The following is a 23,969-nucleotide window of genomic DNA, read 5'->3' on the forward strand; positions in this document are numbered from 1 at the left end:
AAAAGGAAGGAGAAATAAAAGGAAGAAAAAGGAAGGGAATAGAAGAAAACAGGAAATGAAGAGAGTTAGGGAAGAAAAGGAAGGATAAATAAAAGGAAGAAAAAGGAAGGGAATAGAAGAAAACAGGAAATGAAGAGAGTTAAGGAAGAAAAGGAAGGAGAAATAAAAAGAAGAAAAAGGAAGAGAATAGAAGAAAACAGGAAATGAAGAGAGTTAAGGAAGAAAAGGAAGGAGAAATAAAAGGAAGAAAAAGGAAGGGAAGAGAAGAAAACAGGAAATGAAGAGAGTTAAGGAAGAAAAGGAAGGATAAATAAAAGGAAGAAAAAGGAAGGGAATAGAAGAAAACAGGAAATGAAGAGAGTTAGGGAAGAAAAGGAAGGATAAATAAAAAGAAGAAAAAGGAAGGGAATAGAAGAAAACAGGAAATGAAGAGAGTTAAGGAAGAAAAGGAAGGATAAATAAAAGGAAGAAAAAGGAAGGGAAGAGAAGAAAACAGGAAATGAAGAGAGTTAGGGAAGAAAAGGAAGGATAAATAAAAAGAAGAAAAAGGAAGGGAAGAGAAGAAAACAGGAAATGAAGAGAGTTAAGGAAGAAAAGGAAGGATAAATAAAAAGAAGAAAAAGGAAGGGAAGAGAAGAAAACAGGAAATGAAGAGAGTTAAGGAAGAAAAGGAAGGATAAATAAAAGGAAGAAAAAGGAAGGGAATAGAAGAAAACAGGAAATGAAGGGAAGAAAGAAAAGGAAGGAGAAATAAAAGAAGAAAAAAACAGAAGAAAGAAGGAAATAATGATGTGTAGAAGATGGGAAGGATTAACAAGAGAGAAAACAGGAGAAAAAGAAGGAAAAATAAGAATAAATGAAGAAGGATTGAAAGGAAAAGGAAAAAGGAAGGAAGAGGGAAGGATTAAAAGATGAAGTGTAAGAAGATAGGAAGGAAGTGTAAGGAAGAGGAAGGATAAATAAAGAAGAAGAAGGAAGGAATAGGAAGAAAAAAGATGAAGGAAGAAGAAGGATTAAAAGATGAAGTAAAGAAGAAGAGAAAAACAGAAGAAGGAAGGAAATAATGATGTGTGGAAGATGGGAAGGATTAGCAAGAAAGAAAACAGGAGAAAAAGAAGGAAAAATAAGAATAAATGAAGAAGGATTGAAAAGTGGAAGTGTTTAAGAAAGGAAGTGTAAGGAAGAGAGAAGGATTAAAAGATGAAGTGTAAGAAGATAGGAAGGAAGTGTAAGGAAGAGGGAAGGATTAAAAGATGAAGTGTAAGAAGATAGGAAGGAAGTGTGTGAAGATGGGAGGATAAAGAAGTGGAAATTTGTGAAGAAGGGAAGGATTAACAAGAAAAAGAGCAGAAGAGAAAGAAGGAAAAAAGAAGAAAGAAGAAAATGATCAAAGAAAATACATAAAAGGAAAAGAGGAAGGAAAAATAAGAGAAAAAGGGAAGGAAAAAATAGAAACAGTAGAAAGAAAATAAGAAAAAAAAAGAAAAATATGGAAGAAAGAAGAAAAGGAGAACAATAAAAGAAAACAATAAATAAAGGAGGAAGAAAAACAGAGGCAAAATAAAAAAAATAAAAAAGGACATAAGAAAAAAGATAAAGAGGATAAAAGAAAATGAAAAGAAAAGGAGAAGAGAAGGACAAGAAAAAAAAAAGACAATAAAACAAGAAATGAAGTCAGAAGAAAAACAAGGAAAATAAAATAAAAGAAAACAAAGATAAAATAAAGAGGATAAAAGAAACAGAAAAAAAGAAGAAAACGAAAGACAAGAAAAAAAATAGTAAAAAAAAAAACATTAACAAAAAACAACATAACCAAAAGAAAATGAAAAATAGAAAAAAAAAATAAAATAAATAAATAAATAAATAAATAAATAAAATAAAAATAAACATAATAAAAAATAAAATTAACAAAAAAACATTACCACACCCTCCCCATACCTGGACATAAGCCGTGTGATTGGTCTCGACGAACAGCGGCGGGTTGTCATTGGCGTCGCTCACTTCAATGTTGACCATGACCGAGCCCGAGCGCTGCGGGATACCCTGGTCGAGAGCCACCACTTCCAGGTTGTACGAGGCCACGGACTCCCGGTCGAGGGGAGCCGCGACGGAGATCCAGCCTGAGTTGCGGTTGATCTTAAACTGGTGCTCGGGGTCTCCGCTGGCGATCTCGTAGAATATCCTTCCATTGGCTTGGCTGTCCATGTCACTGGCCACCACCTGGAGTGTTGGATGATGTGTTGGGTTTTGTATTTTTGACATTATAGCTGGTTAGGTTCATTACGTTGTGTTTAATAATTATGACATGACAGTTCTGTTTAACCTGGTAGCAGCGGGGATCATGTTTCTTAACGGTCCCTCCATGCGAGAAAAATAAGAAAAAAATCATCACTCACACAAACCATTTCATTATATACATCGAAGCATTTCTGATCAGTTTATGTATCATCTATTTTGGGGGGTTTAAATCATGGCACAAATTAGGCCCGTCGCTGCTGCCAGGTTAATAATTATGCCACGACAGCTCTGTTTACTAGTTCTGTCGCGACGGTTAAGTTTGTGGTGGTTTTTAGTCATTCTGCTGTCACAATCGGTTAAATCTGTTGCGCTTTGTTTAATAATTCTGCCTCATTAGGTGGTTAGGTTTGTTGATTTACGTTCTAAAATTGTTTCTAAATTTAGTTGAGTGTTTCATGTTCTAAACTTGTCTATAATTCTGGTTCTAAGATTAGTTCTATAAATATGATTTCAAGCTTAGTTTTATAATTCTGGGTCCAAGTTTAGTTCTATATTTCTGGTTCTAAGTTTACTTCTATAATTAAGCATACCAAACCACCTACTCTATCATAAGTTCACCTTATCTTACCTCACCAAACCAGAGCAAACCTAACTCGGCTCACTTCTCCTAATCTTGCCAACCTTTACCCTGCCTAACCAAACCAAAGCAATTAAAGCTAACTCAACCAAACCCTACCCAGCTTAACCTAACCATCCTAATATAGCCTATCCTTATCCTACCAAACCAAACCAAGTTAATTGAAACTAACCATTCCTAACCCTACCTAGCCGACCCAACCTAAGCCAACCTAACCTAGCCAAACCGAATCAACCTAACCTAACTCAACTCAACCTTGCCTAGCCAACCAAAAATCAATCTAATCTAACCTAACTTCGCCTCCCCTCCCCTCCCCTCCCCTCACCATTCACCTCCCCTCCCCTCCCCTCACCATTCACCTCCCCTCCCCTCCCCTCCCCTCATCAGTCCTCCTCCCTCCCCCCTCCCTCCCTCTCACTCCTCACCTCCCTCCCTCCTCCCTCCTCCCAGTCACCTCCCTCCCTCCCTCCCCTCACCAGTCACCTCCCCTCCCCTCCCCTCCCCTCACCTGTATCAGATTCTCCCCCATGATGGCCGCCTCATTGACAATCACAGAGTAGGAGTTCTGCAGGAAGATGGGGTGGTTGTCGTTGATGTCGGTGACGGTGACGTTAACGGTGGCGTGGTTGGAGAGTGGCGGCTCCCCTCCATCGGTGGCCTGAACTGTCAGCTGGTAGGAGTAGGCCCTCTCGTAGTCCAGCGGCTCCTGAATGGACACAACACCTGGGAGAGAGAGGCCTCGGTTAGTTTTTTTCTCACTCAGTAAAGGAGGCAGCTCAAGGGTAAAAAAAGAAACGGAAAAAAGCCTGCTGGTGCTGCTCCTGCAAATGGTGGACAGAGAGTAGCTGAAAGAAAGGGTCAGAATGGTTGGAGAGGTGTCTTGATACTCTCTTTTTCAATGTGTCCAAGTCATAGGAAGGCAGAAAAAGTGTAAGGGATGAAATAATAAAGATAGAGGTTAGTAACTTTAGCAATTGGAAAGTTTTGTTTAGTCGGCGCAACATCTGTGGTCATATGCCGGAGAGACAGAAGGGGAAGGAATTATAGGAGAAGGGAACAGATCCCAGGAGACGGGACACAACCCCCGATTAATACCTGGTACCCATTCACTGCTGGGTGGACAGGGGCGTAGGGCATCGGAAAAGCCGCCCAAATTTTTCCACTCCGCCCAGGAATCGAACCCGAGCTCTCTCGGTTGTGAGCTGAGTGTGCTAACCACTGCACCACAAAGCCCCCTAACTTTAGCAATTATGATGTTGGGCAGCATAAGGATAAGATACCTATTGATTCTGAAACAAACCCAATGGAAACACTTGTAAATTTGCCTCATGCCAAAAAATGGGGAGGTGGGGAGTGAGTGACCAGAGTGTTGGGGTGGTGAGACTGAGGACCAAGGTTCAAGTCCCACTCAAGGATACTGACAAATTCCACCATCATCAAGTAGCGGAAGATTACCCACATGCTGCCCAGGTCTTCAATCAACCCTACTTCAGCGACCTCGTTCAACTGGAGTACCGGGGCGCAGTGTGGGCCTAGCAAGAGTTATAACACGGCAGCCACTATAAATAAAATTACTCTGCGCCACTAATGGGCTCAGGTCATCCAAGAGGCCCCTCAAGACAGCCTACCAGTGTTATAGGCAGAAAAAATAATGACACACACACACACACACAAACACACCTATCTTGGGATGGATGCCAAACTTTCTGTGTTCGTTTCCTCCGATGATGGAGTAGGTTATCTCAGCGTTCTTCCCGGAGTCCCGCGAGGTGGCCAGGACGCGCACGATGTCCGTCCCAATGTTTGCGTTCTCGGTGACGGTGGTGTAGTAGGTGTGGCTGGCGAACTCTGGTGGGTTGTCATTCTCATCTGGAAAGGAAAAAAAAGTGTTATGACAGAAAGCGGAAGGAGGTGCTCTTAACCTGGTAGCAGCGGGGATCATGTTTTTTAATGGTCCCTCCAAGCAAGAAAAATGAGAAAAAATCACCCCTCACACAAACCATTTCATAATATATATCAAAGCATTTGTGATCAGATTATGTATCATCTATTTTAGGGGTTTTATATCATGGCACAAATTTGGCCTGTCGCTGCTACACGGTAAAGCCACAAATTTGGCCTGTTGCTGCTACACGGTAAAGCCACAAATTTGGCCCGTTGCTGCTACACGGTAAAGCCACAAATTTGGCCCGTTAACACTACGGTAAAGCCACAAATTTAGGCCTGTTGCTACACGGTAAAGCCACAAATTTAGCCGTTGCTGCTACATGGTAAAGCCACAATTTGACGTTTGCTGCTACACTGCTGTTCACATTACACGGTAAAATACAAATTTGGCCCGTTGCTGCTACACGGTAAAGCCACAAATTTGGCCCGTCGCTGCTACTGGGTTAACAATTTCATCATAACAAAGAGAAAACACACAGACATAACCAAGTATCATGGAATCTTAGCAAAAGAATGAACTGATAATCAATACCGTCATATTTACTCTGAGAGAAAAAACGGGCCAGGAAAGTGATTAAAATTAAAAGATGTAATCAAATTCAATCTAATCAAACTAAACCACAATTTAGTAGAAAATATGCAAAGAATCTGACCTAAACTGGTCGTAATATAGTCAAACCAAATCTAATTAAAAATATAAAGGAATCTGACCCACTCTTGTCAAAAATATAAGAAATCTAACCCAAATCAAATGAAAAAACAACTAATTGAAATATACAAAAAATCAAACCCAATCATATCAGAACTTATGCAAAAAAACTCAATCCTAATCAGATCAGAATGCATAAAAAATCTAACTGAATCTAAAAAAACAAACAAGGAATCTAAATCAAACTAGCGGGCTTTTTTATTATTGTTTCCTTTTTTTGTGCCCTTGAGCTGTCTCCTTTGTTGTAAAAAAAATAAAAAATAAATAATAAATAAATAAATAAATAAATGAACCTATCCCGACCCCAACATGACCTCAGAGTTAACCGTCATCCTCACCAGAGACGAGCACGAGGATGTTGGTTCTGGAGGCCTGCTGGGGCGTGCCGTGGTCCTTGGCGGTGACGGTGAGGTTGTACATGGCGCGGCTCTCCCGGTCGAGGGTCTTCGTCACACTGAGGATGCCGGTCTGCTGGTCCAGGACGAAGATCTCATGCCCCTCGAGGTCGTAGGTCACTTTCCGGTTGATGCCTGGAGGTGGAGAGAGAGGGAGAGAGGTGATAAATGGGTAGAGAAATAAGAGTAGTGATGAATGAGTGGAGGAATGAGAGAGAGAGAGAAACAAGAGTGATGAAGGAGAGAGAGAGGGAAGTGTGGTGATTAGTGAGTGGGTGGAGGAGAGAGAGAGAATGGAGAGAAAGACAAATGAGGTAATGAATGGAGAGAGAGAGAGAGAGAGAGAGAGAGAGAAACTATTATGGTGAAAGAGGGAGAGAGACAAATATGGTGATGAATGGGAGGAGAGAGAAAAGAGTGGTGGAGGGAGGAGAGAAAAGTGTGGTGAATGGAGGAAATTGTGGTGGAGGGAGGAGAGAAAAGTGTGTTGAATGGAGGAAAGAGAGACAAATGTGGAGATAAATGTGTGGAAGAGAGAGACAAGGATGATGATAAAGGAATGAAAAGCAAAAAATAAAGTGATAATTCTGTGTAGGAAAGAGAAAAACAAACGTACTTTTCCTCTTCTTCTTCTTCTTTGTTTATCGTCCTTATTTTCCGTGTATACATATAATAAAGAAAGGAAAAATAAATCTGTGTAGGAAAGAGAAAAACAAACATACTTTTCCTCTTCTTCTTCTTCTTTGTTTATCGTCCTTATTTTCCGTGTATACATATAATAAAGAAAGGAAAAATAAATCTGAGTAGGAAGGAGAAAAACAAACATACTTTTCCTCTTCTTCTTTTCTTTGTTTACTGTCCTTATTTTCCGTGTCGACACATAACAAAAAATAGGAAAAAATAAATCTACACTCGAACTCACCTTGGTCTGGGTCCGAGGCATGCACCTTCAGCAACAGGAGATTTTCGGGCGAGTTCTCCGGCACGTTGATGCTGTAACTTGACATGCTGAAGACGGGCGCGTTGTCGTTCACATCCGTCACCTCGATCCGCACCTCACACGAGCACTCCCAGTCCGGCCTGTCCCCATCCCTCACCGTGGCCTGCAAGCTGTACTCCGGGAAGGTCTCTCGGTCCAGGGTCTTGGCGGTGCTGAGGTGACCGGTGTTGACGTCCAGCATGAACATTCCCGCTCCCTGGCCCGTGAGGTAGAACTGCGGCTGCGAGGTAAGGTCAGGGTCGGAAGCGGTGACCTGCAGGAGGTGTGTGCCCGGGGACGCGGCCTCGCTGATGGTGTAGTGGTACTGGGGGGTGGTACAGAGCGGCCCGTTGTCTGGGGGGGGAGTTGAAAGAGGAAATGAGGAGTAAGAAACACAAACTAATCATTTACTTTTCATCCAATGTCTTAGAAATTTAATGGGAACAAGGCTGAGGATGAGCTGGAGAGGAGAAATTAGAATCTTTGACAGTGCAGGATGAAGTACAACAACACCAGACAGAGAACCAGGTGATGAGGGGAATATTAAAGCCTTTGCCAGTGCAAGATGGAGTATGCCAACATCAGACAGAGGATGTTGATAAGGACTGTAGAAGCTAAATTTACATGCTTTTGATAGATTTAGACTTTGAAGTGTTTTCATTGATATGACTTGTCCATGTCAATTTCCTGTTCTTAATCATTATTAGAGTATCTTAAACTTTTGTCTGTTCCCTTACGCCCACAGCCTCAGTAAACAGCCAATGGGAGAAACAAATGACTCAGTAACTTTCCTTAACCCTCTAGCTGTGGAATACGAGTGGACAAGAGTCCTTTCTATGTGAATTATCGGCCTTTAACTTAAACTTACCAGACCAAAAGGAGTTAAAACGTATATCATCACATTCATCTCAGTTTTATGCAGCCTCTAAATTTTTTTTTTTTCAGGGAGAGTTACATATTTATGATTTGATTATGCTCATCAGATGAAGGCAGTTGAGGCGCTGTAAAAGCCGCAATGTAGGCTTGTCGCAAGTAATGGATTAACTAATAAATATCAATAACAATAATTTCCACATGATGCAAAACTCACACCACATAAACAGCCAATGAGACAAACCTAACCTAACTATACCTTAAATATGATGCTAGACTCACCATCATCCCCTAAACAGTTAATCAGACAAACTAACATCCCAGTATTTTTCCTTAATTAATAAACATAAATAACTATAATTTCCATATGATGCAAAATTCACTAATAACACCACATAAACAATGAATGAGACAAACCTCACCTAACCTAACTATAATTTCAATATGACACAAGACTCACCATTGACATCCAGCACTTCAATGAACACCCAGGCCCGGGCGACGAACATTCCATCTGTGGCCGTCACCTCCAGCGTGTAATTCTTCATGGTCTCCCTGTCGAGTGCCTTGGCCACATAGATCTGCCCTCCGCCGCGGACGTGGAAGTGCTGGAGAGCGTTGCCAGCCGTGAGGTAGTAGGTGATGCCCTGGCTGATCTCCCCCTCCAGAGCCCCGCCGCCAAGGTCATAATCCAACACGTCCATCTGCACCACCACCGTTCCCGGCAGCGCGTCCTCTTTCACTGTGGAGGAACGGGAGAACTTGGAGAACTCTCATCACGAAATACAATAATGAGGTTGTGTGTTTTCTTTCACTAGGGACGGAACTTAATTATTGCTTTCACTAATGCTCACAATGTTGGAACTGAAGTCAAGGAATTGGCCGAGGAAGAGAGAGCTTGTAATAGTGTTGGAACTGATGTCAAGGGAATGGTTGAGGAAGGGAGAGATTGTGATACTGTTGGAACTGATGTCATGGGAATGGTCAAGGAAGGGAGAGATTGTGATACTGTTGGAACTGATGTCATGGGAATGGCCAAGGAAGGGAGAGATTGTGATACTGTTGGAACTGATGTCATGGGAATGGCCAAGGAAGGGAGAGAGTTTATTGATGCTGTGCTGGATGGGGAATGGCCAAGGAAAGGAGAGTTTGTGATAAATGGTCAAGGAAGGGAGAGTTTGTGATACTGCTGGAACTGCTATCAAGGGAATGGCCAAGGAAGGGAGAGATTGTGATACTGTTGGAACTGATGTCATGGGAATGGTCAAGGAAGGGAGAGTTTGTGATACTGCTGGAACTGATGTCAAGGGAATGTCCAAGTAAGGGAGAGCTTGTAATAAGGTGACCAGATTTCTGAGACAAAATCCGTGGACATTTTCGGTTCAGAAGCGTAAAAATCTCCAAAACATGTAGTGTTTTTGTCATTGAAAAACTAAAACGGGGACACTGCCCTTACCATTCATAAAGCAGCATTCAAAAGTTTATCTCACCCTATTTATCCTAAATTGCAAAGGAATTGAATAAAAATTCAATTGATTAACAATTGAGTTTTTTCTCTGATCAAAGTTGCTGAGATCAAGAACATCCATAAAATCAGCCAGACACTTCACCCAAACTAAGGCCTCCTCCTTATTCCTGGCATTCTAAAATATATAGTAAAAATAAGAGGATCTTTCAGTCACAGTGAAAACCGGGGACAGCAGTAGCCGGGGACAGGTCACTGAAAATGGGGACTGTCCCCGGAAACTGGGGACGTCTGGTCACCCTAGCTTGTAATATTGTTGGAACTGACGTCAGGGGAATGGTTGAGGAAGGGAGAGTTTGTAATATAGTTGGAACCGATGTCAAGGGAATGGCCGAGGAAGGGAGAGTTTGTAATATAGTTGGAACTGATGTCAAGGGAATGGCCGAGGAAGGGATGCCTTGCAATATTGTTGGAACTGATGTCAAGGGAATGGCAGAGGAAGGGAGGCCTTGCAATATAGTTGGAACTGATGTCAAGGAAATGGCAGAGGAAGGGAGGCCTTGCAATATAGTTGGAACTGATGTCAAGGGAATGGCAGAGGAAGGGAGGCCTTGCAATATAGTTGGAACTGATGTCAAGGGAATGGCAGAGGAAGGGAGGCCTTGCAATATAGTTGGAACTGATGTCAAGGGAATGGCAGAGGAAGGGAGGCCTTGCAATATAGTTGGAACTGATGTCAAGGGAATGGCAGAGGAAGGGAGGCCTTGCAATATAGTTGGAACTGATGTCAAGGGAATGGCAGAGGAAGGGAGGGCTTGTAATATTGTTGGAACTGATGTCAAGGGAATGGCAGAGGAAGGGAGGGCTTGTAATATTGTTGGAACTGCTATCAAGGGAATGGCCGAGGAAGGAGAAATCATAACATGGCCCAGTGAGTCCTTTACCGGAGGAGCGATAGTTGTGGCTGGCAAACTCTGGCGGGTTGTCGTTGTAGTCGATGACCTCAATGATCACACTGGCGGTGGAGCTCCTCTGAGGCGTCCCGTTGTCCTTGGCGATGACCTGGCAAGAGGGAAGCATCATCATCATCATCATCAGAGTAACCATTCTAAAGCCCTTTGTATTTGGACTCTCAGTATGCCTAATTTTATGTCTATCTGCATCACTCAACTGACAGAAGGCTCCAATTTCCCCTGCTCCAGCATTACCTTTGTGAACATTCAGGTCGTTTTTCTCAGACACTTCCACCTCCTACACGAACCAGTTTCAACGGCCGTGATTAATCGTGTTCCCATGGGTGTTTTTTTCATGTTTATGGTACAGAAGCTTTGTTATACTACCACCAGGGTCATAAAACTACCCATGGAAGTACCCACAACTCCTATGAAAGCCTTGACAAATTAAGTGCCCACAACTCCTATGAAAGCCTTGAGAAATTAAGTGCCCACAACTCCTATGAAAGCCTTGAGAAATTAAGTGCCCACAACTCCTATGAAAGCCTTGAGAAATTAAGTGCCCACAACTCCTATGAAAGCCTTGAGAAATTAAGTGCCCACAACTCCTATGAAAGCCTTGAGAAATGTAAGTGTTTGGGTGCTGAAATTTTAATAATAGGACCCTTAATCTTTGCTCTGCCAACTACGTCCCTTTGAAAACACCATCCATATACTTCAGCCATAGACGTGTGAATCCAAAACCTACCGTAAGCTCATATTTTGACTTCTGCTCTGCGTCAAGCTCCTGGTTGAGGGAGAGCCAGCCGGAGTATGGGTCGAGGGTGAAGACCGGCTCCTCCACCAGCGGCGATGACTCCTCCAGGATGTAGCGGATCTCAGAGTTGCTGCCAGTGTCCCCGTCGTGGGCGCAGACTGTGGGGGAGACGAGAGGACATGACGTCAGGTGTGTCATGATGAATGGGGTGGGAAGAGGTATTACTGATGGGGTGCGGGGGACGGGAGGACAGGAGGTCAGATGGGTACTGATGGGGGTGGAAAGTTGGAAAGTTTTGTTTAGTCAGCGCAACATCTGTGGTCATAGGCCGGAGAGAGACAGGAGGGGAAGGAATTATAGAAGGAAACAGATCCCAGGAGACAGGACACAACCCCCTGATTAATAACTGGTACTCATTCACTGCTGGGTGGACAGGGGCGTAGGGTATCGGAAAAGCCGCCAAAATTTTTCCACTCCGCCTGGGAATCAAACCCGGGCTCTCTCGATTGTGAGCCGTGATGGGGGTGGGGTGGAAGTGTTACTGACGGGTGCAGATGGGAGGACATGGCATTAGGTGGGTAGTGATGGGAAGGTGTTAGTGAAGGGAGGTTTTAAAGTCTGTTCACTCAAGTCCGACCCAAGCTGACAACATAAACCTAAGCGTGTTTGCAAGCTGAGTGCTGATTGGCTACTGGTATGGCTTCCAAGTTTTCTTTAACCTCTGTGTTTATCTTACACAGCACTTTCTGCTAATCTGCACTGTGCTTATGAACACGCTTAGGTTTATGTTGTCAGCTTGGGTCAGACTTAAGTGAACAGACTATAGTGTTAGGTGTTACTGATGGGAAGACAAGATGGGGGGAGGTGCTACCAATAGGATAAGAATTTAATGAGTTGGATAAATATGGATGTGGACGCAGGGCTATAAATGCAGAAACACACACACTAACGCACACATTGCACAGGAATACGAGTGGAATGGAAGTGTTGGACAGAAATGATTTAAGCAAGATGGAAGGGAGGACGCAACTAAGAGGACACAGTAAAAAAAAAAAAAAAAAAAAAAAGAAATTGAGAAACGGGACTTGTTTGAAAGACCTAAGGAAGTTCAGTTTTCCATACAAGAAATAAAGAAAGACGGAGGAAGTGAATGAGAGAATAAATGATGAATAGACAAAACAGAAAAGAAAGTAATGAAAGAAAGGTTCGAGGAAAGGGAGAAAGAAAGGAGTGTGGATACAGGAACTGACTTAGCAGAGACATTGTTGAAGGAAAAGCTCGACAAATACAGACTGGGAGACGGGACTGACTGAGCTTAACCCCCCCCCCCCCTTTTTTTTTTTACAATAAAGGAGACAGCTCAAGGACACACATAAAAAGGAAACTACAAATAGGTAAATACACTCACCCTTGACAACATTAGAGCCTGAGGGAGTGTTCTCAGCAACCGACACATAATACTTCTCGCTCTCGAAGGTCGGGGACTCATCGTTTATGTCCTGAACCTGCAGAGTAAGAATGATGTTATGATGTTTGAGGTTGGGTAAAGGCATGTATTGGTTAGTTGTCTGTTACGGTTAAGCAAAATTATGGTTATTGGAAAGGCAGGTTAAGGATATTTGATGACTTTGATGTCCTGGTCTTGGTAAATAAAAACAGAAAGAAAACGGAGAAAAAAGGACAAAAATGATAAGGGAGATTAAATGAAGAAAACCAGACACGATAGAGGAAGACAAAAATAAATGAGAGGATAAATAAAGAAAACAAGACAAAATATGGGAAAAAAGACAAAATAACCTGAAAAAAATAACAAAAGATGGAAAATGAGAAAGGCAAAGAAAGGGGAGAAAAAGACACAAGACAAAATAAAGGAAAAAAAGACAAAATAACCTGAAAAAATAACAAAAGATGGAAAATGAGAAAGGCAAAGAAAGGGGAGAAAAAGACACAAGACAAAATAAAGGAAAAAAAAGACAATATAACCTTAAAAAATAACAAAAGATAAAAAATGAGAAAGGCAAAGAAAGGGGAGAAAAAGACACAAGACAAAATAAAGGAAAAAAAAAGACAAAATAACCTGAAAAAATAACAAAAGATGGAAAATGAGAAAGGCAAAGAAAGGGGAGAGAAAGACACACAAAAGGAGAAAACAAAAAATAAAGAATGGACAAAACAACAAAAGATAAAAAAAGAAAAGTTACAGGAAAAGGAGAAAATAAAATAGATAGAAAAAAAAAAATCGAAAGCCCTCAACACTCACCTCCAGGACAACATTGGTGCTTGAGGCCAGTTCGGGGCGGTCAACAGGGGTGGCAGTGACGATGAGGGACAGTCTCCGGTCCTTCTCGTGGTCCAGCAGGGCGGTGAGGGTGAGGGAGCCCAGCGGGGAGACGGACACAGGCGGCGATGACTCATGTCCGCCCCACTCGATCGAATACTCAAGCTCTCCGTCGAAGCGAGCGCCCACCGAGCCTATTTGTGTGCCTGGGGGGTTACGGGAAGAAGGGAGAATGAGTGTGTGTATAGATTGAGAATAGGAATATATGTGTATGTGTTTGTGTGAGTGTTTTCTTGAGTCATGAGAAGGAAAGGAGGAAAAAGGAGAAAGGGACGATGAGTGTGTTTAGAGATAGAATAGGAATGTGTGGGAATGTTTGTGTGTGTGTGTGTTTCTTGAAAGAGACATAAGAAGAACAGGAGGAAAAGGGAGAAGGGAGAATGAGTGTGCATAGAGAGAGAATAAGTGTGTAAGTTATGAATAAATGTGAAGATTAGTAAATAAGTGTGAAGAATATGATAAAATGGAAAGAATGTGTATTTACCTAGTTGTATTTACCTAGTTGTAGTTTTACAGGGCCTGGGCTTTACGCTCGTGTGGTCCCATCTCTGTATTTACATTTATCCAACTTTTCCTTAAAGCTTTGCACACTTCTCACCGATACTACATCCTCACTTAGTCTGTTCCAAACCTCTACATTTCTTTGCGGGTGAATAAGTGAATGAATGAGTGTGAAGAATAGAATTATTACTACTTCTACTACTACTACTACTACTATTACTACAGCTACCACCACCACCATCACTCACCAGGCTGTGTGTCCTCGGGTACGGTAAGAGTGTAGATTTTGGACAGGAACTCCGGCACCTTCAAGTCGGAGTCCACAATACGCACCACCACCGGGACATGGGAGTGAAGGCTCGGCCGGCCCCCGTCACGCCCCACCACGAAGAACTCATACAGCGTGCTTCCTGTGGGGGGAGGGGGAGGTGAGGTGAGGTGATTTTAGGGAGGTGAGATGAGGTGATTTTAGGGAGGTGAGGTGAGGTTATTTTAGGGAAGTAAGGTGAGGTTATTTTAGGGGGGTGAGATTAGGTTAGCTTTCTTCTTCTTTTCATTTAACGTCCAAATTTTCCTTTATGGGGTTGGATGGGGTATGAGTTTCTCCCACGCTTGACGATCGCATAGGTTAGGTTAGCTTATTTTTTTAATTAATTTTACTTTGCATTAGTTTCTTTAGTTTTCTTTTAAGTTTAGTCATTTTCTTAATCTCTGTCTTTCTTTCTTCCTTTCTTATTTTTTTTAGTTAGGTTACATTTGGTAGGGGTAAAGTAAGGTAAGGTAAGGTAGGGTAGGGTAGGGTAAGGTAAGGTAAGGTAAGGTTAGGTAGGGTAAGGTAAGGTTAGGTAGGGTAAGGTAAGGTAAGGTAAGGTAAGGTAGGGTAGGGTAGTGTAGGTAGAGTAAGGTAAGGTAAGGTAAGGTAAGGTAAGGTTAGGTAGGGTAAGGTTAGGTTAGGTAAGGTAAGGTAACGTAAGGTAAGGTAAGGTAAGGTAAGGTAAGGTAAAGTAAGGTTAGGTAGGGTTAAGGTAAAGTAAGGTAAGGAAAGGTAAGGTAAGGTAAGGTAAGGTAAAGTAAGGTAGGGTAGGGTAGGGTAGGGTAGGGTAAGGTAAGGTAAGGTAAGGTTAGGTAGGGCAAGGTAAGGTAAGGTAAGGTAAGGTAAGGTAAAGTTAGGTAGGGCAAGGTAAGGTAAGTTAAGGTAAGGCAAGGTTAGGTAGGGTAAGGTAAGGTAAGGTAAGGTAAGGTAAAGTTAGGTAGGGCAAGGTAAGGTAAGGTAAGGTAAGGCAAGGTTAGGTAGGGTAAGGTAAGGTAGGGTAAGGTAAGGTAAGGTTTGGTAAAGTTAGGTAAAGTAAGATTAAGAAAAGTTAGCTAAGGGAAGGTTAGGCAAAGGTTATGTTCAGGTAAGTTAGGTAAGGTAAAGTAAGGTTAAGTTAATAAAGGTAAAGTATATTCAAGTTTGGGGAGGTAAGGTAAGGTAAGGTCAGGCAAGGTTAGGTAAGGTGACATTCAAATAAGTTAGGTGGTATAAAGTTGGGTAAGGTAAGATACGTCTCAGTTAGGTGAGGTACGGTTAGGTTAGGCCAGGCAACACCTACCCAGCTCCTGTATATTCTTCTTGAGGCTGAGCTCCCCGGTGTCAGAGTTGAGGTCGAAGGCTTCCATCACGTCGGGCAGAGTCGAGATATGGAAGTGGTAAGTAACAGTGCCGTTCACCCCCTCGTCAGCATCCTCGGCCTTCACCTGGGGGAGGGAGTAAATAAGATGGAGTAAGAAAAATTAAACAGAAGAATGGATGATGTATAATAGATGAGCCATGGTTGTTTTGTGTCTTTTGTAGTACTCTCACAAACTAAGCAGTAAAACTAACATACAAAAACTCATAGAAGAATCAACACAAGGGAAAAAAAGCTGGATAACAAAAAACATCACTAGAACAAAATGCAAATAGATCAAGAGAAGTAAGATAAAAACATAACAATAATGATATAAAAATAAATCACTAAACAACAAATCACATAAAAATAAAATAATAATAGTGATGATACAAAATAAATAACAACAAAATTAATAATGAAACAAATAAGTAGATAAATAACAAATAACATACAAGTAAAAATGAAGAAAAAATGATAACACAAATAATACAAAAAACAAAAACAGGCTAATAAAATAATCTCCCTCAGAAAAAAAATAAAAATAAAATAAAAGCGCACCACCACCATCACCACCACCACCACACGCACCTTGAGGATGGAGGAGCCAGTGGTGGTGTTGGCCTTCATCACCACTTTGTAGACGGACTGGACGAAGAGCGGCTTGTTGTCGTTGGCGTCGTCCACCGTGGCGTGCAGCGTGGTGAAGCCCGTGCGTCCGCCGATGTCCATGGCCATCACCGTGAAGGAGTACTCAGACGTCGCCTCGCGGTCAAACACCTCGGCCGTCCACACCTCGCCTGGGGATGTTTTGTTTTGTTTTGTTTTATTAGTCGTTTAGTTATTGTTTTATCTATTTTTTATCTTTTATAACTATTTTTTTCTATTTTTTATCTATTTTTTCTATTTTTTATCTATTTTTTCTTTCTTTCTTTTTTTATCTTTTTTATGTTTTTATCTATTTTTATCTATTTTTATCTATTTTTTCTATTTTCTATCTTTTTTTTATCTATTTCTTTTTTTTAAATCTTTTTTATCTATTTTTATCTATTTTTATCTATTTTCTATCTATTTTTTATCTATTTCTTTCTATTTTTTCATCTTTTTTGATCTATTTTTTATCTATCTATTTTTTCTATTTTATCTATTCTTTTTATATATTTTTTATCTATTTTTCTATATATTTTTTTAATCTATTTTTATCTGTTTTTTCTATTTTTTTATCAGCATGTCAGTTTTTCTTGTGTTTTATGTTATTGTTTTGTTTTTTTGTTAATTTGCTGTTACATTTTCATTTATTCATTTCTATTCAATTTCGTATTCATTAATCTATATTTTCATCTCTATTCGTTCATTTAAGTGTTCAAGATTGCGTCATTTATAAGCATTTTTTTTACCTATTTGTCTACATTTTCAAGTTCCATTTATTCATAAAATTTTTATATTTCTACATTCATCTGTTCATCTACATCATTCACTTACATCTACATATTTATCAATTTATTTAACTATGATTATTTGCTTTTAACTCCTTGCATGTGGATTTCCTACCAGAAGACATCACCAAGCTACAGGAGTGAAACAAAAAGTGGCTGCTACAATTCAATGAAGAAAAATGTAAAGTCCTGCACCTTGGGAGGGGCTATCCAGCATACCATTACCACATGGGAAACACTCCACTATCCACCACATAGGCAGAGAAAGATGTGGGAGTATATGTTACCAGGCTACCAGTGAAGGGATATCCAGCACACCAATACCACATGGGAAATACTCCACTATCCACCACAGAGGCAGAGAAAGACATGGGAGTATATGTTACCAGGATACCAATGAAGGGATATCCAGCACACCAATACCACATGGGAAATACTCCACTATCCACCACAGAAGTAGAGAAAGACCTGGGATTATAGGTTACCAGGATACCAATGAAGGGATATCCAGCACACCAATACCACATGGGAAACAGTCCACTATCCACCACAGAGGCAGAGAAAGACATGGGAGTATATGTTACCAGGCTACCAGTGAAGGGATATCCAGCACACCAATACCACATGGGAAACACTGAACTATCCACCACAGAGGAAGAGAAAGACACGGGGGTGTATATGTTACCAGGATACCAGTGAAGGGATATATATCCAGCACACCAATACCACATGGGAAACAGTCCACTATCCACCACAGAGGCAGAGAAAGACCTGGGAGTATATGTTACCAGGCTACCAGTGAAGGGATATCCAGCACACCAATACCACATGGGAAACACTTCACTATCCACCACAGAGGCAGAGAAAGACATGGGGGTGTATATGTTACCAGGATACCAGTGAAGGGATATCCAGCACACCAATACCACATGGGAAACACTGAACTATCCACCACAGAGGCAGAGAAAGACATGGAAGTATATGTTACCAGGCTACCAGTGAAGGGATATCCAGCACACCAATACCACATGGGAAACACTTCACTATCCACCACAGAGGCAGAGAAAGACATGGAAGTATATGTTACCAGGCTACCAGTGAAGGGATATCCAGCACACCAATACCACATGGGAAACACTTTACTATCCACCACAGAGGCAGAGAAAGACATGGGAGTATATGTTACCAGGCTACCAGTGAAGGCCAAATCCATGCCAATCACAGTGGACGGGTTAACTAACACTTCGCACCAACACTTTTCCAGGCAATCTAAACAAATACCACATAACTGATTTTTCCGTCACAAACTAACACACAGTTCTATTTATCTCAGCACAACACGGACAAAAGCAACTCCTACCCGTGTTCTCGTTGATCCTGAAGGAGTTGTGGGCCATGTCGCCGATGAAATGGTACGTCACATCCCCATACCGGCCTGAGTCCACATCGCGCGCTGAGACATGTGCGATGGTGGTCTTGAGGGGGCCGTTCTCCCTGATGTGGACGCTGTACTGGGCCACTTTGAAGGTCGGGGAGTGGGCGTTGACGGGCGTGATGGAGACCAGGAGGCGCGTGTATGCCGTGAAGACGCCATCGCTCACCGAGATGTTGAGCACGTGGTCGCTGGTCGCACGTAGCTTCTGGCTGTTCCACACTGTTACCACGCCTGAGGGAGGGAGAGAGAGGGGGTCAAAGAGTTAGTTTAGGGAGTTGTAAATGATCACTGATTTTTTAATAGTTTCTGGCCTGGGGGAAGGAAACAAAAGGTCAATTAGATAGTTTAAGAAGTTGTAAATGTTTCTTAATGTTTCTTGCTTGTCTAATAGTTTCTGGCCTGGAGGAAGGAAACAAAAGGTCAAATAGATAGTTTAGGAAGTTGTAAATGTTTCTTAATGTTTCTTGCTTGTCTAATAGTTTCTGGCCTGGAGGAAGGAAACAAAAGGTCAAATAGATAGTTTAAGAAGTTGTAAATGTTTCTTAATGTTTCTTGCTTGTCTAATAGTTTCAGGCCTGGGGAAGGGAGATAGATGGCCAAAGGGTAGTTTAGTAAATTATAAATATTGCTTGTTTTTCTGTAAGGATCTTGCTGTTTCATGACGCTATGACTCCTGAGGAAGGGATAAATGGCCATAAAAGTAGATTGGATAATATTTTCAAAGTGAGAATGGTATATCACTGGTAGGGACGTATGGCCACTTTCGCAGTCGTTTGATCGTTACCAATGGCGCCGATTGATGTTATAGTTTTCCACGTCAAACTAGCCTATGGGGTAGTGGCAGCTGCAGAGGAAGCAAAAAGTGTTGAGAGTGTGCCAAGGTGCGGTGCTAGGCTAATCCGGCAGCCGACACTACCCCAATGGCCAGTTTTAAGTGGAAATCCTACAGCGGTGATCACAGACATTGGTAACGATCAAAACAAACAAAACGACTGTGAAAGCGGCCCTTAGTAATGGTATGTTAGGATTCGTATACATAAGAAATATGGAGAGCATAGAGACAGGAGAGGTAGAGATAGGAGAGAGAAATAGGAGAGACAGAAGAGAGAGCATAGACATTAGAGCTAGGAGAGAGAAACAACAGAGACAGGAAAGAGAGAGCATAGACAGTAGTAAGTAATGACATGTTAGGATTTGTAAGCATAGGGAGGGAAAGATTATAAGGGACTTCCATCTCACCTGAGGCCGAGTCGATGGCAAACACCTGGAGGTCGTTACCGTCGACAACCGAGTAGGTGAGTTTGTCCACGTCGCTGATGTCTTCATCCGAGGCCGACATGAGGGTGACGAAGTGGCCCCGCGTGGCACTCTCGGTGACCACACACAGCTGGGACTGCTGCTCGAACACTGGCGGGTTGTCGTTCATGTCCAGCACTGTGAGGGGGAAGGGAGCGCCTTTAGTGGTGGACTGGGGTGGGGGGGGTAAAGGTGACAAGTAAAAAAGAAAGAAAAAAGTGGATATGGTTTTAAAGTGATACAGAAAATATGGTAAATGAGAAAGTGTGTTTAAGTGGTGGACTGTGAATGTCTGATAGTGACAGAGAAAAGCAAAAATGAGAGGAAATACTGAGGTTTTGAAGGTGACAAAGAAATAATGGAAATAATAGGGAGTGTCTGTGTAACCGGTGGGCAGTGCGGGTTTGACAGTGACACAGAAACAATGGCAATGAGGTGTGTGTTAGTGGTGTATTTTGATGTGTACTTTGTGATAGCATACTTTTAATTGCTATCTGTATGAGAATCAATTTATTTTAACAAGGAATGAACTACTTCTGCACACAAACACAAACAAGGAACAAACTTTAAATCCACACACAAGCTTCATTTCAACATACTGTCACACACATGGAATGACCTTCACTTCTATACATAATCACAAACACGTCACTTCCAAACACAACCCAACAACAAACAATCTCTCACCCGTAATGAGGACGTGTGCCGTGGAGGAGAGCTGCGGCGTGCCCTTATCAACGGCCTGCACCAGGAAGTGATGTACCGGTGTTGTCTCCCGGTCCAGCCGCTGCTTCAGGATCAACATACCACTCTTCGCCTCCATGTAGAAGTGCTTGGGGGCAGTTCCGTTTAGCCCCAGGAGACCGTAGCTCACCCCCGCGTTGGGCCCCGTGTCCTGGTCTGTGGTGGTGACCGAGAGGATGGGCGTGGCGATGGCGGTGGCCTCGGAGACGGTGATGTTGTAGAAGTGCTGCAGGAAGACGGGCGGGTTGTCGTTGACGTCGATCACCTGCACGGACACGACCACCTCCGCCCACTTCCCCGAGTAGCTGTCCGTGGCGCGCGCCGTCAGCTGGTAGGAGTTCTGAGCCTCGTAGTCCAGTTTGTCCTGCACTCGTATCAGCCCTGGAAATGTGTTACGCGTTATAAACAAATCCATTAGTTCTGGTTAGTAATGTATGAAGCTATATAATCAAGTACATTAGGACTGATAATTGACGCTTCTTTTTATTTCCAACACACGTATCACAAACAGAAAAATTCACCACCTATCCATAAACGCACATAAAAAAATTTACCATACAGCCAAAACACACACATGCACAAAAAAACAGCCATAGCACACACACAGAGAATTCAACATACAGCCATGACACAGAATCACAGAAAAAAAAAGAAAGAAAAAAAAAAAGAGAAAAAGAAAAAAAAGCCAAAAGGAGAGCGGTCATTCCTACCTTCCTCGTGCTCCATGGCAAAGCTCTGGTGCTCATTGCCGCTGACGATGGTGTAGATCAGCTTGCGGTTGAGCTGGCTGTGGGCGCTGACGGTCACGATGGGGGTGTGGGCGTCGGCGTTCTCGGCAACCGTCGCGCTGTAGAACTGTCGGTCAAATATCGGCTGTGACCTGTCCACGACTTTGAGGCGGACTGGAACTTGTGACGACAGGGGTGGTGAGCCTGGGGGGAGGGGTAGATGGTTGGACTTGAAAGTTTGGAAAGTTTGGTTTAGTCGGCGCAACATCTGTGGTCATATGCCGGAGAGACACAGGAAGGGAAGGAATTATAGGAGAAGGGAACAGACCCCAGGAGACTGGACACAACCCCCGATTAATACCTGGTACCCATTCACTGCTGGGTGGACAGGGGCGTAGGGTATCGGAAAAGCCGCCCAAATTTTTCCACTCCGCCCGGGAATCGAACCCGGGCTCTCTCGATTGTGAGCCGAGTGTGCTAACCACTGCACCACGAAGCCCCCTGGTTGGACTCGTCATGATATTCAGTACACATATGAAGTCCCAACGTTGCCAGATTGTCGTACTCTGCCTCCTATGTTTGCTGATTTCCGACCCCAAAACTACCTCCCAGACCTCAATAACTGCCTTCACATATAGTTATCGTTAAAATGGTTAATTATTGGTGTTTTTTGGCAATAGCTATGGCTGAGAAACTGGTAAATATGCGGCTCTGAGTACAATAATCTGGCAACGGTGATATGAACATCTGAATCTCTGGCAAACAAAGAGCAATAGGCTAAATGTATATACCAAAAAAGGAGAGTAAATCTATACAAAATAAGCACTTAATGGTTAAACGTGACTCATAATACATGGGATATATAAATGTTTGATCACCAGCTGAAACAGTAGGTACAATAAACACTTGAATCCTCAGCGAACATCGAGAAAAGAGTGAGAATCTGTACAAATTACGCACTTATACTTTACTTATATTACAGGGAATATATAAATGTTTGAATTCTCAACATATATCAAGGGGAGAGTGAGAATCTATACATAATACATATGATACTCAAACCCTGTATATGAAAACTAGGTAAATAAAACTAAGTAAATAAAAGCAGGTATATAAAATGAGGTAAATAAAATAAGGTAAGCAAAATGAGGTAAATAAAGTGAGGTAAGTGAATTAAAAAAAATTGGGTAAATAAAAAATAAATAAGAAATAAAATAAATAAAATGAGATTAATAAAATGCTGTAAATAAAATGAGATAAATAAAATGCTGTAAATAAAATGAGAAAAATAAAATGCTAAAATGTTGTAAATAAAATGATATATAAAATGCTGTAAATAAAATGAGATAAATGAAATACTGTAAATAAAATGAGATAAATGAAATACTGTAAATAAAATGAGATAAATAAAATGCTGTAAATAAAATGAGATAAATAAAATGCTGTAAATAAAATGAGATAAATAAAATGCTGTAAATAAAATGACATAAATAAAACAAGATAAATAAAATGACATAAATAAAACAAGATAAATAAAATGCTGTAAATAAAATGACATAAATAAAACAAGATAAATAAAATGTTGTAAATAAAATGAGATAAATAAAATGCAGTAAATAAAATGAGATAAATAAAATGCTGTAAATAAAATGAGATAAATAAAATGCTGTAAATAAAATGAGATAAATAAAATGCTGTAAATAAAATGAGATAAATAAAATGCTGTAAATAAAATGAGATAAATAAAATGCAGTAAATAAAATGAGATAAATAAAATGCTGTAAATAAAATGAGATAAATAAAATGCTGTAAATAAAATGAGATAAATAAAATACTGTAAATAAAATGAGATAAATAAAATGCAGTAAATAAAATGAGATAAATAAAATGCAGTAAATAAAATGAGATAAATAAAATACTGTAAATAAAATGAGATAAATAAAATACTGTAAATAAAATGAGATAAATAAAATACTGTAAATAAAATGAGATAAATAAAATGCAGTAAATAAAATGAGATCAATAAAATGCAATAAATAGAATGAGGAAGAAAAAAAGGGTAAAATAAGCATGGCAAACACAACCCGCCAACCCTCACCTCCGTCGTAAGCGCTAACAAGCAGCTCGTACTCGCTCTTGAGGCCCTCCAGTGTCTGCTTGAGGCGGATGTCCCCAGTGGTGCGGTCCACGCCGAACACCTCCCCGTCGCCGCGGTGCAGCTCGTAACGCACCTCCTTGTTGGCGTCCGTGTCGAAGTCTGTGGCGTGGACCTGAGCGAGGAGAGAGTGGGATTCAAATGTTGTTCGAGGGGATTCAATGCTCTTCTATAATATTAAAAGTAAAATAGCATCTTTTATAGAGAAATTCAGTGCTCTGCTATAATATTAGAAGTAAAATGGCATCTTTTATAGAGAAATTCAGTGCTGTTTAAAGGAATTCAGTACTCTTCTATAAAAGTAAAATAGCGTCTTTTATAGAGAAATTCAGTGCTGTTTAAAGGAATTCAGTACTCTTCTATAAAAGTAAAATGACATCTTTTATAGAGAAATTCAGTGCTGTTTAAAGGAATTCAGTACTCTTCTATAAAAGTAAAATGACATCTTTTATAGAGAAATTCAGTGCTGTTTAAAGGAATTCAGTACTCTTCTATAAAAGTAAAATGACATCTTTTATAGAGAAATTCAGTGCTGTTTAAAGGAATTCAGTACTCTTCTATAAAAGTAAAATGACATCTTTTATAGAGAAATTCAGTGCTGTTTAAAGGAATTCAGTACTCTTCTATAAAAGTAAAATGGCATCTTTTATAGAGAAATTCAGTGCTGTTTAAAGGAATTCAGTACTCTTCTATAAAAGTAAAATAGCGTCTTTTATAGAGAAATTCAGTGCTGT

The 23,969-nt window shown here is 41.2% G+C and overlaps 1 protein-coding gene across 1 annotated transcript in view; it reads right to left on the minus strand.

Moving 5' to 3' along the window:
• LOC126999297 (fat-like cadherin-related tumor suppressor homolog) overlaps nt 1-23,969 on the minus strand; it is a gene marked incomplete at its 5' end in the record, with an annotated part of 56,795 nt that overhangs the window by 21,070 nt on the left and 11,756 nt on the right. Inside the window, 18 exon segments of the mRNA XM_050861730.1 lie at nt 1,939-2,220; nt 3,384-3,598; nt 4,556-4,744; nt 5,870-6,061; nt 6,849-7,259; nt 8,239-8,520; nt 10,188-10,305; nt 10,945-11,111; nt 12,362-12,458; nt 13,214-13,437; nt 14,041-14,202; nt 15,385-15,529; nt 16,033-16,241; nt 18,238-18,543; nt 19,552-19,746; nt 20,296-20,733; nt 21,063-21,284; nt 23,179-23,350. Of these exon segments, the coding sequence (XP_050717687.1) occupies nt 1,939-2,220; nt 3,384-3,598; nt 4,556-4,744; nt 5,870-6,061; nt 6,849-7,259; nt 8,239-8,520; nt 10,188-10,305; nt 10,945-11,111; nt 12,362-12,458; nt 13,214-13,437; nt 14,041-14,202; nt 15,385-15,529; nt 16,033-16,241; nt 18,238-18,543; nt 19,552-19,746; nt 20,296-20,733; nt 21,063-21,284; nt 23,179-23,350 (4,026 nt within the window).

Source organism: Eriocheir sinensis, chromosome 16 (genome assembly GCF_024679095.1).
Source record: "Eriocheir sinensis breed Jianghai 21 chromosome 16, ASM2467909v1, whole genome shotgun sequence".
Classification (NCBI taxonomy): domain Eukaryota; kingdom Metazoa; phylum Arthropoda; class Malacostraca; order Decapoda; family Varunidae; genus Eriocheir; species Eriocheir sinensis.